Here is a 16,049-nt window from a genome sequence, read left to right on the forward strand (position 1 = left end):
ATATGTTACGAGACGCTCAGCGACACACTACAGCTTCTATGATGTGATTCTATGCTTTGGTGTGTGCGTGTGCGTGTGCGTGTGTGTGTCTATGTGTGTGTGTGTGTGTGTGTCTGTGTGTGTGTGTGTGTGTGTCTGTGTGTGTGTGTGTGTGTGTGTGTGTGTGTGTGTCTGTGTGTGTGTGTGTGTGTGTGTGTGTGTGTGTGTGTGTGTGTGTGTGTGTGTGTGTGTGTGTGTGTCTGTGTGTGTTGGTGTGTGTCTGTGTGTGTGTGTGTGTGTGTCTGTGTGTGTGTGTGTGTGTGTGTGTGTCTGTGTGTGTGTGTGTCTGTGTGTGTGTGTGTGTGGTGTGTGTGTGTGTGTGTGTGTGTGTGTGTGTGTGTGTGGTGTGTGTGTGTGTGTCTGTGTGTGTGTGTCTGTGTGTGGTGTGTGTGTGTGTGTGTGTGTGTGTCTGTGTGTGTGTGTGTGTGTGTGGTGTGTGTGTGTGTGTGTGTGTCTGTGTGTGTGGTATGTGGTATATGTATGTGTGATATGTATATATATGGTATGATATATATATATATATATATGGTGTGTGTGTGTCTGTGTGTGTCTGTGTGTGGGGTGTGTGTGGTGTGTTTGTGTCTGTGGGTGTGTGTCTGTGTGTGGTGGTGTGGTGTGTGTGTGTGTGTCTGTGTGTGTGTGTGTGTGTGTGTATGTGTGTGTGTGTGTGTGTGTGTCTGTGTGTGTGTGTGTGTGTGTGTGTGTGTGTGTGTGTGTGTGTGGTGTGTGTCTGTGTGTGTGTGTGTGTGTGTTTGTGTGTTTGTGTTTGTGTGTGTGTGTGTGTGTGTGTGTTTGTGTGTGTGTGTGTCTGTGTGTCTGTGTGTGTGTGTGTGTGTGTCTCTGTGTCTGTGTGGGTGTGTGTGTGTGTGTGTGTGTGTGTGTGTGTGTGTGTGTGTGTCTGTGTGTGTGTGTGTGTGTGTGTGTGTGTGTGTGTGTGTGTGTGTGTGTGTGTGTGTGTGTGTGTGTGTGTGTGTGTGTGTGTGTGTGTGTCTGTGTGTGTGTGTGTGTGTGTGGGTGTGTGATTTTGAGGGAGGCTGGGGGTGGAGATGGGGAGAGCAGGACTGGGGTGCGTGATTGGACTTTCACAAAGAATCAATAAAAAGCTTAAAAGAATTCTCAACAGATTAGCTAAACCATTATTAGTAAAGAAAAAGTCCATGTGAAGAGTTTTTCTTAGTGTCTAGGAAGAATACCCACTTGCCTTCTAATATTTCTACCAGAGAAGGGGCTTGGGGCTGGAGAGATGGGTCAGCAGTTAAAAAAGCACTGCCTGGTCTTCCAGAGGACCTGGGTTCAATTCCCAGCACTCGTACAGTGGCTCACAACCATTCCTAACTCCAGTTCCAGGGGAGCTGACACCATTTTCTGACCTTACAGGCACCAGGCAGTCATGTGGTTCACATCCATCCATCTAGGCAAGATACACAGAAAATAAAGGCAAGTTATAAAGGGGGGGATGAGGAAAGAGGGGAAGGGGAGGGAGGGGAGGGAGGGGGAGGGAGGGAGTGAGGGGAGAGAGGGGAGGAAGGAGATGAAGGAGGGAAGAGAGGGAGGAGAAAGAAGGAGGGGGAGGGAAGGAGAGAGAGGAAGGAAGGGGGAGGGGAGGAGAAGGGGGAGAGGAGGGGAAGGGGAAGGAAGGAGGGAGAGAGGGTGGGTTGAAAGAGTGGATACTTGGGAAGTGAGTTCTGAGTCTAGAGTGGCTGAGGAGGTCAATACATAATCACTACACCAGATGTTTATCCCAAGGAAGTCAGGACAGAGGTGGAGGCAGGTTTCACTTCTCTGTGAAGCACTTCGCCAAAGAGGTTTGCAACCAGGGCTTGTGGGAAGTTGTAGCTGCTGCTCACTGCTTACTTACTGCTAGGACAACATGAGCCAAGCCGGCCACCGAAGAATCCCTTCCCTAAGCCAAATTAGCTGGGTAGTGCCTTGACTAAGGACCAAGGGACGACATCTTTGGACGGCTTTTTCCCTTATAGTCACAGAGCTCGAAGTAACTAAAATAAAAAGGTCAAAGCTAGGAAGAGGCATTTCTCTTAAAAGCTCCAATGTACGACAACAGTTCTCCAGCACCGTGTCGCGCTTGCCTGGTCTGCTTCATCCTGCCTCACTTGTACCGAGGTCTTCCATAGCGCCACACCACCCTCTGGCTCGTAGTGCAACCGAGAGTTCTACGTGCCCATTCCTCTCGGCTAATTATTCACCATCTTCCAGCTTCCGTGGTTTATCTACATCAGCTCGTTTCTCCAGTGAGATATTCACAGTTCTCTTCTTATAACAAACAATTTGGGACCCCCGCCCCTCCCCAGCACTGCTCTCCCGGGGCTTCCGGCCCAGGGCCCTTAGAACAGAAGGCAAACCTGATGCCTTCATCGTATCTGCCATGTCGTTCCTTCTCTAGGGAACTCAGTACATCTCACGGTTTTTCTTTTTGCGTAAAGGGGTCGGGATAGCAAAGGGGAGAAGACCACGGTCTGAATGGCTTCCTCATATGACAAACTCACATGGAAAAGCTAGTTCTGCCTTTCCGGCTCCAGTGGCTGTTTCCTGATGTCGTTTCCCAGCATTCCTGGGCTGCATCTCGCCACTTTCTGCCTGAACCCACGGTTAGCATAATTTAGCATCCTGGGGGCCTTTCCCACGCGTATTTATGGTGTGTTACTTCTTTATGACTTTGAAGCAAATTGTTCTATTGTTTAATGTTCTTGGTTTATCAAAGTCTCTGAATTTAATCTGCTCTCTTATCTTCCATAGCAACATGGAGTATATTCAAATCTGGAGAAGAACTTTCCCAGCACTGGGCCCATTCGTGTGGGTGCTAACCGCCAGTTTCTGCCTTCCTTCCTCCTGTTCCCTGGTCCCTAAACTCCAGCTTAATCTAAACTATGCTTTGAAAGGGCATTAGCTTAGCCTTTGGATTCGCTCCCATGATTTATTACACATTTATATTTCTCTTTCCAATATTGCTTTCCCCTCCTAGGAAATTGCATGTAAAGGGTTTATCCTGATTATTTCCTATTAAGACAGGGGAGACTCAGAAAGCCCTAACTTGCCACATTTCTGAAAAATGGCTAGATTGTGCCATCTGGGAAGAGAAGGTATTACATGAAGGAAAAGTTATGTTCTGAGAGAGAAACTGTGAGCAAGGGGATTGCGTAAGACCAAACGGGGATTGCTCCATTAGGGCAGTGGCAGTACATATAGACGTCTCCAGCCAGATCTCCTCAGCAAGGGACAGAGGCCACTCACCTGGGGTCCCAGCAGGAGCTCACAGCACAAGGTGAGTCACCAGAACTTTCCAACTCTTTGCTCTTTGCAGATTCTTTCCCCGCCAGCATTTGCTTGTTGTGTTTAATGTTCTTTCCCAAATCCACTGGTTAGAATTCACTGGACATTATGCTTCCCACGTGGAACCTGCAGTGTGTTTCTGGGTGAATTCAGGGACAGGTGCAATTAGCCTTCCTCAGAGACACTGCAGGGAGCCGTGCTGGTGAAAAAGCCCCCACGTAGCTCTCTGGAAACCTCCTTTACAGCTGGGTTTCAGCTGCCGTGATTGGAATGCAATGTGCTTTTATGCTAACGGCCCCGTTTGCAAACCCTCAGACAGTGGTGTTCTAGTGAAGGGGAGAGCTAGAGAACTCTCTGGAGTCGCTTACTTAGCTCTGTTGCTGATCTTAGTGTGGGTCTGTTACTGGTGCGCAAGGGTAGAGAGCTCAGCATTGCAGAAGCATCCTCCACCCCACAAAACAGCTCATTTCCTGTGTTTCCCTGGCTCCACAGCAGGATGAAGTCTTCCATTGCCATCGTTTTTTGCCTCTTGATCCTGGGAGTTGACAGCAAAAGATGGTTCCAGTTTATGAAGGAAGCTGGGCAAGGTAGGCTTAAAGGATGGGGGCAGGAGGTTGTATTTGTGAGTTTTAAGAATCTACTTGAGCAGGAACCACGTAATCAAGGGGGCAAACATGCTCGTGAAATCCCCATAGACAGAGGGGCGGTGTGGCTCTTCCTCAGTAGTTCGGAGCTTTTCTGGTCAGTGTTGACCTTTCTCTGTGAGGATCCCAAGGAAACCACAATGTTTGCAGGGCAGCCTTTCCACAAGAATGTAGGAACAATCTGTAGGTGAAAGATGCAGACTCAATAGAAGTGGGGCTCTGCTGCCCCCTTGTGGAGAGTGACGAACACTTCACTTCTATGTCTGGTTCCAGGGGAGTCGCAGGAGAACCGGTGTTGCCCCCAACCCACAGTGACAGCAACCAAGGCTAATTGAGTTTTCAACCCTGAGTAGGCATTGTTCAAGGAGCATTGCGTATGGAAACGAATTAGTTTTAAAATTAATCTTGTGGTGTGGGTGCCTTTAAGGAAACCGATGCACAAAGAGCACAAATCAGCTATCTTAGAAAACCCCACGAAGAGCAGAATTTAGTCCAGGTTGGTCACTATACAGCTTTGAGCACACGCTTAGTTATTTACCTGAGAAGGAGCTGGCCATGGGATGGGTGGAAGACAGCTCCACCGTCAACAGGAGACAATGACTTACCTGAAACATAGGTCTATTGGATCTATTGAAACACAGAAAAGAAACTGTCACCAAGAGAAATACAGCCCACCAGCCATAATGCAAAAAAGTCATTTATTTATTTGCTATTTATTTATTTATTTATTTATTTATCATTTGAGATAGGATTTCTCTGTGTAACCAAGTCCTGGCTGTCCTGGACTTAGCTTGTAGACCAGGCTGGCCTCACACTCACAGAGATCCATCTGCCTCGGCCTCCTGAGTGCTGGGATTAAAGGTGTGTGGCACGGTGCTCAGCCTCACAATGAAAGTTAAATGAGCCTAGATATTAGGTTTTCCTTTTCTCCCTACCTTTGAAGAGATTTCCTGTTTAACATTACTGGATCTGATTCCTTCAGTGCCAACGAAACTCACTCTCCTCAGTTTAGATCCTTTTCTGTTTGCCGCACCTTCCTGAGGAGCAGGGCAGAGGGGCGGTCATAAACGATCATCTTCCGAGAACACTCCAGGTGCATTTCCCTCAACCTTTCTGCATAAGAGCCATGGTGGACGACACTCTTCTCCGTTACTGGAGAGTGGGTAGGGGTTTTAAACCTAGCATGTCACTTGCCATCCAGCGTCTCAATTGTCCAGAGACATCACCTTTGTCGCCTGCTGATGGATTGCTGGGGCGAGATAGATCCTGGGCATCCGGGTGGACTCAGCACAGAACTACACTCACTCTCTCTGCCTGGAGAGCGGTTTCTCCCATTGCTTGTGCTAGACAAGAGCTGCGGCTGCGGTGGTAATTGTACCGCTTGGGAGGCCCAGGCAGAAGGACTGTGAGTTTCAGGCCAATCCAGAGATATACAGAGACGTAGGCTGTCTCTAAAGGAAAAGAGAACACAAGAGAAAGGAAAGGAACGGAAGAAGATGAAGCGGAGAGGAGGAAGGGAAGCGGATCTTTTCTCACACCTAAGACCGGAAGTTCCCCTGGGCCATTTCGGAGAGAGCTTCATATTATGACCATTGTCATTTGATGAAACACTCTCTAGGGATCATCTCTCCTCTTCTCTACCTGCTTTTTGAACAGCCAAAGACAAACAGCAGCAGAGCTAAGATGGGAATCCATCGGAATAAAGCTCGCTCCGATGTGCTTCTCGCACAGACGTGGGTCAGTGAGAACTATTTATTTCAAGGCAGCGGCATCTCTGTGGGCTTTGGGAAAAGCTGGGATGAGTTGGATAGACGTTTCAGTCCTCTGTTTTACCCAAACACAACTGTCCTCATCACTCTCTTCCCTCTCCAGGGACCAAAGACATGTGGCGAGCCTACTCGGACATGAGAAAGGCCAACTGGAAAAACTCAGACAAATACTTCCATGCTCGGGGGAACTATGATGCCGCCCGAAGGGGTCCTGGGGGAGCCTGGGCTGCTAAAGTCATCAGGTAACTCAGGTCTGGGTGAGCAGAGCTTGCTTGCTTTGGGCAGCCGGGAAGGGGCGCTGTTCTGCGTTCTGTGCGTGCCACCCACTATCTCTTGATTTCCCTCCTTTTCTGTGCCTCTTACCGGGAGTGGTTAGCTGTGATATGATTGGTTGGTGATAACTCCTCCCTCTCTTTCCTGGTGCTGCTCATCCAGCGCGAGGGGCAGGATAGGGGTTTATTCAGGCAGGATCAAACCAGCCTTTCCCTCCCCGGTGTTCCGTTCCTGGGATCCTCTTACAGCCGTCTCTTGAAGAGGGGAGTTCTGAGGGTGGGGCTAGTGCCCATCAGCTCGGTTATTAATCTTGTGTATTCTAATTACAGTGATGCCAGAGAGGGTATTCAGAGATTAACAGGACACGGAGCAGGGGACTCAAGAGCTGACCAGTTTGCCAACAAGTGGGGCCGGAGTGGCAAAGACCCCAACCACTTTCGACCTGCTGGTCTGCCCAGTAAATACTGAGTTTTCTCTTCATGTTGTTCCCGGGCGCGCAGCCCCCCAAGGAAAGGGGCAATTACTGAGTTGAGTTATTTCCTAAAACCTGGATCCCTAAACATCCCAATGTGCTGAATAAATGCTTGTGAAATGCAATTTGTCACTGTCGTTTTGAAAGAGCCCAAATGGGCTAATGTCTAGCAAAAGACCTTGGGTACAGGGGGGCTACCAGCAACAAACAATACTCATGGACTACCCGAAGAATGGTGGACTTTGGCGTGGGCTGGGTATCCTACTTGTTTCTTGTGATCCCAGACTGCCCCTATGAGTCTGAACCCTACAACCCTGCTCCCGGACCCCGACCTACACACCCCACCCCCTTCATGACTGTCAGCAGGTGCTCGCTGAAGCACATGGGTAGCATAAAGATCTAGAGGGGACAGATGCCACCTGGTTCACAGATGGGAGCAGCTTCTTAGAGGAAGGAAAAAGATGGGCTGGGGTGGCAGTGGTACATGGAAACAGAGTCATCTGGACTCAGGCCTTACCAGAAGGCACCTCTCTGCTCAGAAGGCAGAGCTCGTTGCCCTCACCAAAGCCCTTGAGCTGGGTAAGAGACTTAACATATATAAGGAGAGCAGGTATGCCTTTACCACAGCCCACCAGCAGAGGGGCCTGCTGACATCTGAGGGCAAGGAGATTAAAAACAAAGAAGAGATTCTGGCTCTGGTAATGGCCCTCCATGACCCAGCCAGGCTGAGGAAGGGACTCTGGTACACCTCAAGGGGAAAGAAGATCCTGCCACAAAAGCAGGCAGAGGCCATGATATAGCAAATGCACCAATGGACTCACTTAGGGGTAAGCAGACTCATTCAGACGTTTTCCAAAACTAAATATTATGGCCCAGGCTTCAAGTGTCTTGTGGAGCAGATAGTGCACTGATGTGTACCATGCCAAGAGGTAAATGTTTGCAGGAATAAAGACTCTGACAGGAGCCTCCTTGGGAATCGGCCCAGGGCCTACTGGGAAGTGGACTTCACTGAGATAAAGTCAGGATCCTCCTCTTCCCTGACTAAATATTTTTTCTCTTCCCTTTCCCCTCTTCGTTCCAGACAAAGGGCAGGCAATACTGATGTGTGTGTGTTCTGTGCTCACTCGTGGTCCTGAGTGGACACTTTGAGAGAGACCCCACGGATCCTGCAGGTTCCCGGATCACGCGGGAGCCTGACTGCAGGGGGCGCTGTGAGCGAGCAGCGCCGGGCGCGTTGGGCTCTCTGGCGCGTCCTCTCGCCTCCTCCGGGGCTTCCGGTGCTGTTGGCGCGCGCTGGCATGGATCGCAACCCGTCTCCTCCGCCGCCTAGCTGTGATCAGGAAGATGAAGAGGACCTGGGTAGTGGAGACCGCATCGGCAACACGGTCTACAGCAAGCACTGGCTCTTCGGCGTCCTTAGCGGGCTCATCCAGGTGCGGAGACTGGCGCAGGCGCCCTCCGTGCCAGGGGAGTGGATGGGATGCTGGAAGTTCGCGGGTGCCGATTTACTAACTTGCCAGAACTACACCACGCACGTCTCTACTCCGCTTTTACTTCCTAACCCCATTGTCACTTATGAACTCGAGACCCTACCATTCGTGTTTTGTTGGCTCTTGTTTTAGTGTAATGCATAGTTTGGAGTCTGGACAGCCCTGATCTCCAAGACGCGAGCTTATCCCATGTTGGAAGCATGACTCGTTAACCCAGTTCCTCGATTTCTTTCGTAGTTTCTACAAAACAAGATAACCAGTATTATCGTACACAAGATTTTGTATAGATTGAGATTATAATGAGGCTGCCAATAGGTGTGGGTTTTCTGCCTGTTGCTGTCTATGCTGCCAATTTCTGTTTCTGTTTGCTCTGAGCCATTTTCTACATTGCCAAAACAACCTTCCTTTTTTATTATTTCTAAAGATTGTTCTTGTGTCTCATAGGAGGAAACTTTCTGTTTCCTAACTGGGGCTCCAAGGCTGGTTGCACCCCCTTCAGCCATATTACCATACATGTGTTCTTACACCAATAGACTGTTGGCCATCTCCAAACGTGTGTTATGCTTTCTGAGCTCTTGTAGTCACCTCCCAATGCTCACCTCCTTTCCCCAGGACAGAGTCCTACCCTTCCCATAAGATTTAGTTTTCTCCTTTTAAGAGAAATGTCTGTCTTCTCCCAGGAATAGGTCCACCATAGTTTCACCAGTTCAGCTCAGTCAACCTTTTCCTATTGTGACTGTCTGATTATGTCTTTCCTACATCAACCCTATATCGTTTAAAACCAAAAGGTTACGTTGTTGTTCTCGTTTTTCTGCCGCAGTGCCTACAGAGAGGATTTACTTGAAGAGTATTTAATGTATAGATCTATTCAGGGTGCTAGATTTTAGAGACTTTTGTCAGAGGAGATACTTTTTAAGATACTGAGACTTCTAAGTGATAATATTTTACCTGAAGAACTATGAGTATTTTAACTGATTTTCCCCCCTTTATGTTTCTGAAGACTGTCACACCCGAAAGTGTCACATCTGGCCCAGAGGATGAGGAAGAACAGGTGGAGCTTGCTGAAGAAATGGAGAATGAAATTTGCAGAGTCTGGGATATGTCCACAGATGAGGTAGGTGGATGGAATCGAGATTCTGAACAGACGCAGAGTGAGGAGGTGGTGAAAGGGCTGGAGAGATGACTCAGTGGTTAGGAGGACTGTCTGCCCTTCCAGAGGTCCCGAGTTTAATTCCCAGCAAGGACATGGTGGCTCATAGCCATCTATCTATACCGGGATTTGAGGTATACATGTAGATAGAGTACTGCGTGCATTGTCTTAGTTAGGGTTTTACTGCTGTGAACAGACACCATGACCAAGGCAAGTCTTATAAAGGACAACATTTAATTGGGGCTGGCTTGCAGTTTCAGAGGTTCAGTCCATTATCATCAAGGTGGGGAGCATGGCAGCATCTAAGCAGGCATGGTGCAGGAGGAGCTGAGAGTTCTACATTTTTATCTGAAGGCTGCTAGCAGAATACTGACACCCAGGCAGCTAGGGTGAGAGTTTTAGCGCCCACACCCACAGTGACACACCTATTCCAACAAGGCCATCCTCCACATGTGTGGCCCTCCCTGGGCTAAGCATATTCAAACCATAACAAACATAAAATAAATAGATAAGTAAAAAGGTTCATTCCCTCACTGTTTGAGGAAAGGACTATTCAGTGATTGCAGTCCCTCCAGTTTGTGGTTCAGAGTATGAAGTCATAGGAGGTATTAATGTTAAAATCGTACCTTTAAACACATGTACAGTTCCATCCTGTGGACATCATAGTGTATTTAACATAGATGTGAACTAAGACAGCTGTGACATCACTAAGAGCTGCTGACACACGTATATTTAGTTTTTGTACCTTACATGACTAGGTGAGATTCATCTCTCTGGGGCACATGTCCACTCTTGGGTCACCTGTTTGGTGTGCCCCTTTTGATGATATGGGTGGGACAAAATCTGTAGGGGGAAGTACCAGGCTGTGGTAGTTACATTGCAGTCAGGTTTTTTTGTTTCATTGCCAGGTGGTGTGATACACACCCTTAATCCTAACACTCTGGAGGCAGAGGCAACTGGATCTCTGAGTTTAAGGACAGCCAGGTCTATAGAGTGAGTTCCAGGACAGCCAGGGTTACACAGAGAAACCCTTTCTCAAAAAACGAAAACCAACAACCCCTTTCCCTCTTTTCTATTAAGGATTTTGGAAATCTAACTCCTGATATTTCAGTTTTAAGTTCTAAGTTTAGGTTTTAAGTTCTTTTTTTAGAAAAAAATATTTATTTTATGTATGAGTGCCCTATCTGCATGAACACCTGCATGCTTAAAGAGGGCATCTCATTATAGATGGTTGTGAGCCACCGTGTGGTTGCTGGGAATTGAACTCATGACCTCTGGAAGAACAGACAGTGCTCTTATCCATTGAGCCATCTTTCCAGCCCAAGTTTTAAGTTCTTACTGGGTGAGATTTAGAAGTTGGCTCTTTCCCCGTACCCCTCTTACTCCTTTTTCACCCCAGCTTCTAACAGTCAGCAAATGTGTTTGAATAAGTGAATGGAAGTTCTAGGTGGACAGAAAAAGAAACCTCCATACAGAAAAAAGGAGGGTCGTTGTCTGGTGCATCACAGCCAGATTTCGATTGGTTTATGGGTCCCACTGTCTTGGGACCAGGTACCACAAGGGCTCCTATGTTACTTTTGCCGTTTTTTGCACCGTTCCTGACCTTAGGTTTTTTCCTTGTGGAGGAAAGGAAGTCAGTGTGAAATTAGACTTTTAGGGTTGAATTGTGCAGCTTGAAGCAGGATCCAGCATCAGATTTGGTAATCACTTTTGTTCGTAGGATGTGGCTTTATTTCTCCAAGAATTTAAGGCTCCGGACATATTCATGGGGGTGCTGACCAGATCCAGGTGTCCCCGATTAAGAGTAAGTACATAGAGTTCTTTCTCTCGCTTTGCTTATTAGCTCTAAGCCAGTAAATCAGTGGACCAATACTTGTTGAACATTCTTAGGTAACGCACTCCTTGAAAGGACTCGGTATGTAGAATTTTAGATTTGGACTAGATGGGGGAGGGAGATCGATGCTCTGATTTAACAGCTGTGGAAACCAGATGGGCACAGCCATGCACAGCCACGCCAGGCTGCTATCACATGCTACAGGACAAGGAACAGTGTAAGCGCTGACCGGCTATTTGTGTCTCAGTTGGCTGTTCCTTTCATTCACAAAGCCCTCCGCTGCCTAAAACCATCCTAAGGTGGTTGTCACTCAGGACTTCACTGTGATCATGAGAACTTCATGCATGCTCTTCCTGGTCCAGGGCTGCCTGCATCCCGTCTCACCAGCATGGCGCCGGTGCTGTCCTTCCCTTCCCTTTCTGGTCTGAGTCAGTAACTCAGCGTGCCACTTTTCTGCAAGGTCCCAAGAACAACGACGTGAGCAGTGAAGTGTCCCGAGCTTTACTGCCATTTACGTCTCTGTAGAGCACGTGACGCATGATTCTCAGCACGGGTTGCTCCTATGAGACACACTTCATAGATGGAAGAGTCTCAGAGAATGTGTCCAAATCTCACAGCTTGTTTAAGACAAGCTAGGGTTTGAGCCTGAGCCCGACTCTACTAAAACCCTATTGCTACTTCTTCTTCTTTTTAAAGATTTATTTATTTATTATATATGAGCACACTGTCACTATCTTCAGACACACCAGAAGAGGGCATCAGATCTCATTACACATGGTTATGAGCCACCATGTGGTTGCTGGGATTTGAACTCAGGACCTCTGGAAGAGCAGTCAGTGCCCTTAACCACTGAGCCATCTCTCCAGCACTCTGAATCAAGATTTTTATTTATTGGAATGCTCCGCCCATATTGAATCCTTACATTAACTTGAAGTGTCGGCAATTTTGAGGAGTTGTCTCCTGGATGTTACTATTTTAAATGTATTGAGTCAGTTCAGGAATTCGCCACACTGTTGTAATGTGTCCTAGTCACAGTCTGCTAACTTGGGTCCTCGGCCTGTCTGGATGGTGGAATCACTAGACCACCAGCATTCATTATCACATCCCACATCGTGGTACTGCGCCCCCCTCAGGAGTGTCTGATGCAGCAGGTCGGGGCAGGACCCACGATGTCCACTGTGTTCCCTGTGACGTCAGTGCTTTAGACCAGGGTCATACCCTTTTCAAAAGCTTTGTCCTACAGGACCTTTAAAAGTCAGGCCACATCTCCACGTGGGAGTCTAGGCAGAGTTTGATATCTGGGGGTGGGGTGGGAAGGGAATTCTCATGAGCAGCCCAGTCAGGAGGTGGTCCTTTGGCAGAAAGCTCACTCATTCTCTCTCTGTTGATAAGAGAACGTGTTTTCTGCCCCAACACTCTTGATCTTTTCCCAAAGTTTGATCCACCTGCGTTTTAGTAGAACTCTCACACTTTCATTATACTCATACTTGTTCCCCTTCCTGTTTCTTCCTATGTCTCAGCCTAGACTTGGTCCAGGTGCAGACCCTTGCCTTAGAGTCATTTGTATAGCGAGTCCCTGTACTGTTACGATGCAGGCAGGGTTGAGCTGGCGATCTCCGTCTCAGCCTGCAAAGCTGGGTTTACAGGCACATGCTGCCACAGCCAGCTTAGCTCTGTGATTCTTACTCTCAAGTTACAGCTCCTCTTCGTGATACCATGAAACCCCGACTCCCCTTTTAGTAACTGGTGCAACGTCCGTCTTTGTCCAGGGATGTTCAACCTTGCATGCTATATTTTCTAATCCCCGTCCTTCATTCTAATTCAGTGATTATCACACGGAGCCGTGTGGCCTTGGTAAACACCGGCTCTGGAGGCTTTGCTCTGGGCATTCTGATTCTGTTAACAAATTCCCTAAGTATCACGTCCCAGCAAGTGTGGAAACCCTGGACTGTGTGAACGCACCGTGTCCTTTTGTCTTCGTCTTTCTTGTAGATGTGACTATTACTGTAGCTGGGAAATCGAGGTAATTTCAAACTAGCCAAGCCTTATGTTCTCTCTTCACCTTCCCACAGACTGTTGGCCAGACCTGTGGAGTCTTTGGCTCCATGCTTTTCCATGCCTGCCATCCCCGCCTCACTGGTAGTGGCCCTGTCTTCATGGGCTGAGCATCCTGCTACCTGACATCCAGGCTCTGGGTTGCCGCAGCTTCCTAGTGGGAGATCTTGGGCAGATTGCTTGACTCTCCTGGCTCCAGTGTCCTCATTTGAAAAGGGACAGTATAGTTCCCCATTGTGCACTTACTGCGTGAAATGATACAGGACAGCACGGTTCGGTGTCCTGTTGAGCCCCCTCCTTGAGAACCTTCATGGCTCCAGACACTGTCCCATATCAACTCCAAACTCTTTTTTTTTTTTTTCCTTTTCTTTTTTTCTGAGCTGGGGACCGAGCCCAGGGCCTTGCACTTGTTAGGCAAGCGCTCTACCACTGAGCCAAATCCCCAACCCCAACTCCAAACTCCTGATCATGGCAGTCAGATGCAGATAGTCCTGATCCTTTCCCTCTGCTGTATTATGCTCATGTCTGCTTGGGTTTCCTGCTGCTCTCTCCATTAGTCCTCTGTATAAGAATCCTTTGCGCCATAACCTTTCCTTAATAACTTGCACCTCCCGACTTCCTTTGTGTCTTTTGCTCCTTCTCAACCACCTGAGCTGTGTCAGCTGAGTGTTAAATATGGATGCTGGCAGTGTGCCTTCATACCCTGCCTCCCCGTCCCTTCCCCTCAAACTTGGTGCAGTACAAGTCTTTGTTCAAGTTGCTATTCTTTGTGATAACTTTATAGCCATTGTGACTTGTGAAATTTGACTTGACAGGAAATCTGTGTGGGAATTTTAGGGAATATGGCTTGCTTCCGGGAGATATGTGAGTCCGTCAGCAAGTGCGAGGATCATGGGTAAGTCCTACTACCCAACAGCGGTGTTTCTTGGGATGGGTTCTAAGTTTCTATCCCAGGGGAATCCTGGTCCCTGGGAGAGGTGGGAGTGTGGAGTGTGGAGGGCTCCTTGTCTCAGGAGCACTTGTGTCGATGAGGCTGAGGCGTCTGTATAGCTATGGACCTGACTCAGGGCGGGGCCCGTGCGTCTGTGGGCAAAGGCGTGAGTCTTCACAGTAAGTGGGCTGGTTGAAGAGTATGTAGAGCCTAACCTGGAGCTGGGGGCAGCATAGAGAATCTGACGACTCAGAGCTAGTCTGAGAAACTCAATTGCCGAACAGTGTTGCTCTGTGAACTTTGACCTGCCCGTAGACGGGAAGATAAAGGGCCACCTCTGGAATTAAAAGGCTCAAGCCTAGAGGCTACTTCTCCTCCACAAGCCAGGAAGCTTTGGGCAGAGTGCCTTTTAGTGGTGGAGTCTCACTTAGGAGGCTACCACAGATCTGAGAGCACTGTGCACCTCCATGATTCTCACTTTCTTATGGATGGTTCATGGCTGTTACTGAGGTTCTTAATGAAGTCTGTGTCCAGCATAAGTTAAAGCTATTGTCCCAGGCAGTTCTTATCAGAGGGTCATTCGGTTTATCCCCGTTCTCAAGTACCTGGGCCTCTTGGATTGTTTTTGTTATGTTCACACACAAGGTGAATTGAAGAACGAGTGAACAGTGATTTTGTGTCACTTAAAAACGAATAAAAAGATGCACGGATAACAGAAAGATCTTTTAAGGAAAAATCATGAAGTTCTTCCATATCAAATTAGATGTGAAATGTGTTTAACAGAACCGCAGAGCAGAGGTGACTGCTGGAGAAGGCAGGGTCGCCTGGGAGAGGGGACTGCGGTCTGGGGTGGAGCGGAATGGGGGCTGCGGGCGGGCAGCTGTTATTCCTGAGAAACATGCGTGCTGGCTCTACAGAGAGTTCCCAATCTGTGGGTCGTGACCCCTTGCGGGTCCCATATCAGACATTCATATTATGATTCAGGTCAGTAACAGAAGTACGATGATGAGGTAGTAAAAACATCTATGAAATAACAGCAAAATAATTGTAGGGCCAGGGTCCCACATCATGAAGGGGAACTGTGCTAAAGGGTCGCAGCGTTAGGAAGCTTGAGAGGAAGCTCAGGATTCACCTGCGTCTTGATGGGGTTTTCTGCGTTTACACTCCGTCTTATGATTTTAAAAATGCGTAAGTGAAATGGAGAGTGGTGTTTGCAATGCGATGCGTGAAGCTCCCGCTCACTGTGACTCTGCAGGCAGGTGCTGCTGCAGTGTTTGTGCGACTCAGACCCACCCACCCTGCTGGAAACCTGCAGGTACGTGGTTCTCACAGGGGGCCTGGGGAGGCAGAGGGAATTCCCTGCCGTCGTGGCCTTTACTGTTGTCCAGGTTGATTCTGAGCTCACGTTTGTCACGTAGGTTGTTGCTTACTTGCCTTTCCCAGACAGAAGTGGCCAGCGTCTGGGTTAGAAGGATCCGAGAACATCCATCTGTTTACGCTAGCGTTTGCTTCATCATGTCGAGTTCAACGAATGGTAAGTCACCACGCAGTGTAGGGGGAAGAGTGGGTCAGTTCATGTTTTCACTTTTACAGTGTGTATCTCTCGCATGCTGGTGAGTGCCTGGTGCCCACAGAGGCCAGAAGAGGGTGTCAGATCCCCTAGGACTGGAGTTATAGACAGTCGAGAGCTGCTTGTTGTGTGGGTGCTCGGAATCAAACCTGGGTGCACTGGAGGAGCAGCTGGTGCTTTTACTGGCCGAGCCATCTCTCCAGCCCCAGGAAGCCACTCGGCACTGCAGGAGGTTAAATGGCTGCAGGAGGCACCCTGGGAGGGAGCGAGGCCTCAGCAGACTCGGCTCTGGGAGCAGCCGGAGATGCTGTACTTGGTTTCTCATTGAACACTGTCTTCCCTGCAGTTGACTTGCTGGTGAAGGTCGGGGAGGTCGTGGACAAACTCTTTGACTTAGATGAAAAGCTCATGCTGGAATGGATTAGAAATGGGGCTGCCCGGCTTCCGGACCAATCCCAGGAGGACTCTGAAGAGCAGCCCGTGTTTTCCATTGTACCCTGTATACTGGAAGCTGCCAAACAAGTACGGTAGGTG

At 48.5% G+C, this 16,049-nt stretch overlaps 2 protein-coding genes across 3 annotated transcripts in view; both read left to right on the plus strand.

The window, feature by feature from the left end:
• Positions 1-3,125: 3,125 nt before the first annotated feature.
• LOC116892098 (serum amyloid A-3 protein) lies at positions 3,126-6,610 on the plus strand. Its single transcript, XM_032893575.1, has 4 exons — positions 3,126-3,319; positions 3,820-3,914; positions 5,844-5,982; positions 6,343-6,610. Exons 2-4 carry the CDS (start codon positions 3,824-3,826, stop codon positions 6,479-6,481), a joined length of 369 nt encoding a protein of 122 aa, XP_032749466.1. The 5' UTR covers positions 3,126-3,319; positions 3,820-3,823; the 3' UTR covers positions 6,482-6,610.
• A 520-nt stretch (positions 6,611-7,130) lies between these two features.
• Saal1 (serum amyloid A like 1) overlaps positions 7,131-16,049 on the plus strand; it is an 18,020-nt gene continuing 9,101 nt past the window's right edge. The window contains exons 1-7 of one of the 2 annotated variants that reach the window (XM_032893579.1): positions 7,131-7,312; positions 8,976-9,089; positions 10,846-10,929; positions 13,830-13,909; positions 15,201-15,260; positions 15,364-15,479; positions 15,862-16,042. In XM_032893579.1, the coding sequence (XP_032749470.1) occupies positions 7,289-7,312; positions 8,976-9,089; positions 10,846-10,929; positions 13,830-13,909; positions 15,201-15,260; positions 15,364-15,479; positions 15,862-16,042 (659 nt within the window). In that variant the 5' untranslated portion in view covers positions 7,131-7,288. Of the gene's footprint in view, positions 7,313-7,558; positions 7,919-8,975; positions 9,090-10,845; positions 10,930-13,829; positions 13,910-15,200; positions 15,261-15,363; positions 15,480-15,861; positions 16,043-16,049 lie in introns of those variants that run through there. The other variant, XM_032893578.1, reaches the window with a different exon arrangement.

The sequence above is a fragment of the Rattus rattus genome, chromosome 2, assembly GCF_011064425.1.
Source record: "Rattus rattus isolate New Zealand chromosome 2, Rrattus_CSIRO_v1, whole genome shotgun sequence".
Classification (NCBI taxonomy): Eukaryota; Metazoa; Chordata; class Mammalia; order Rodentia; family Muridae; genus Rattus; species Rattus rattus.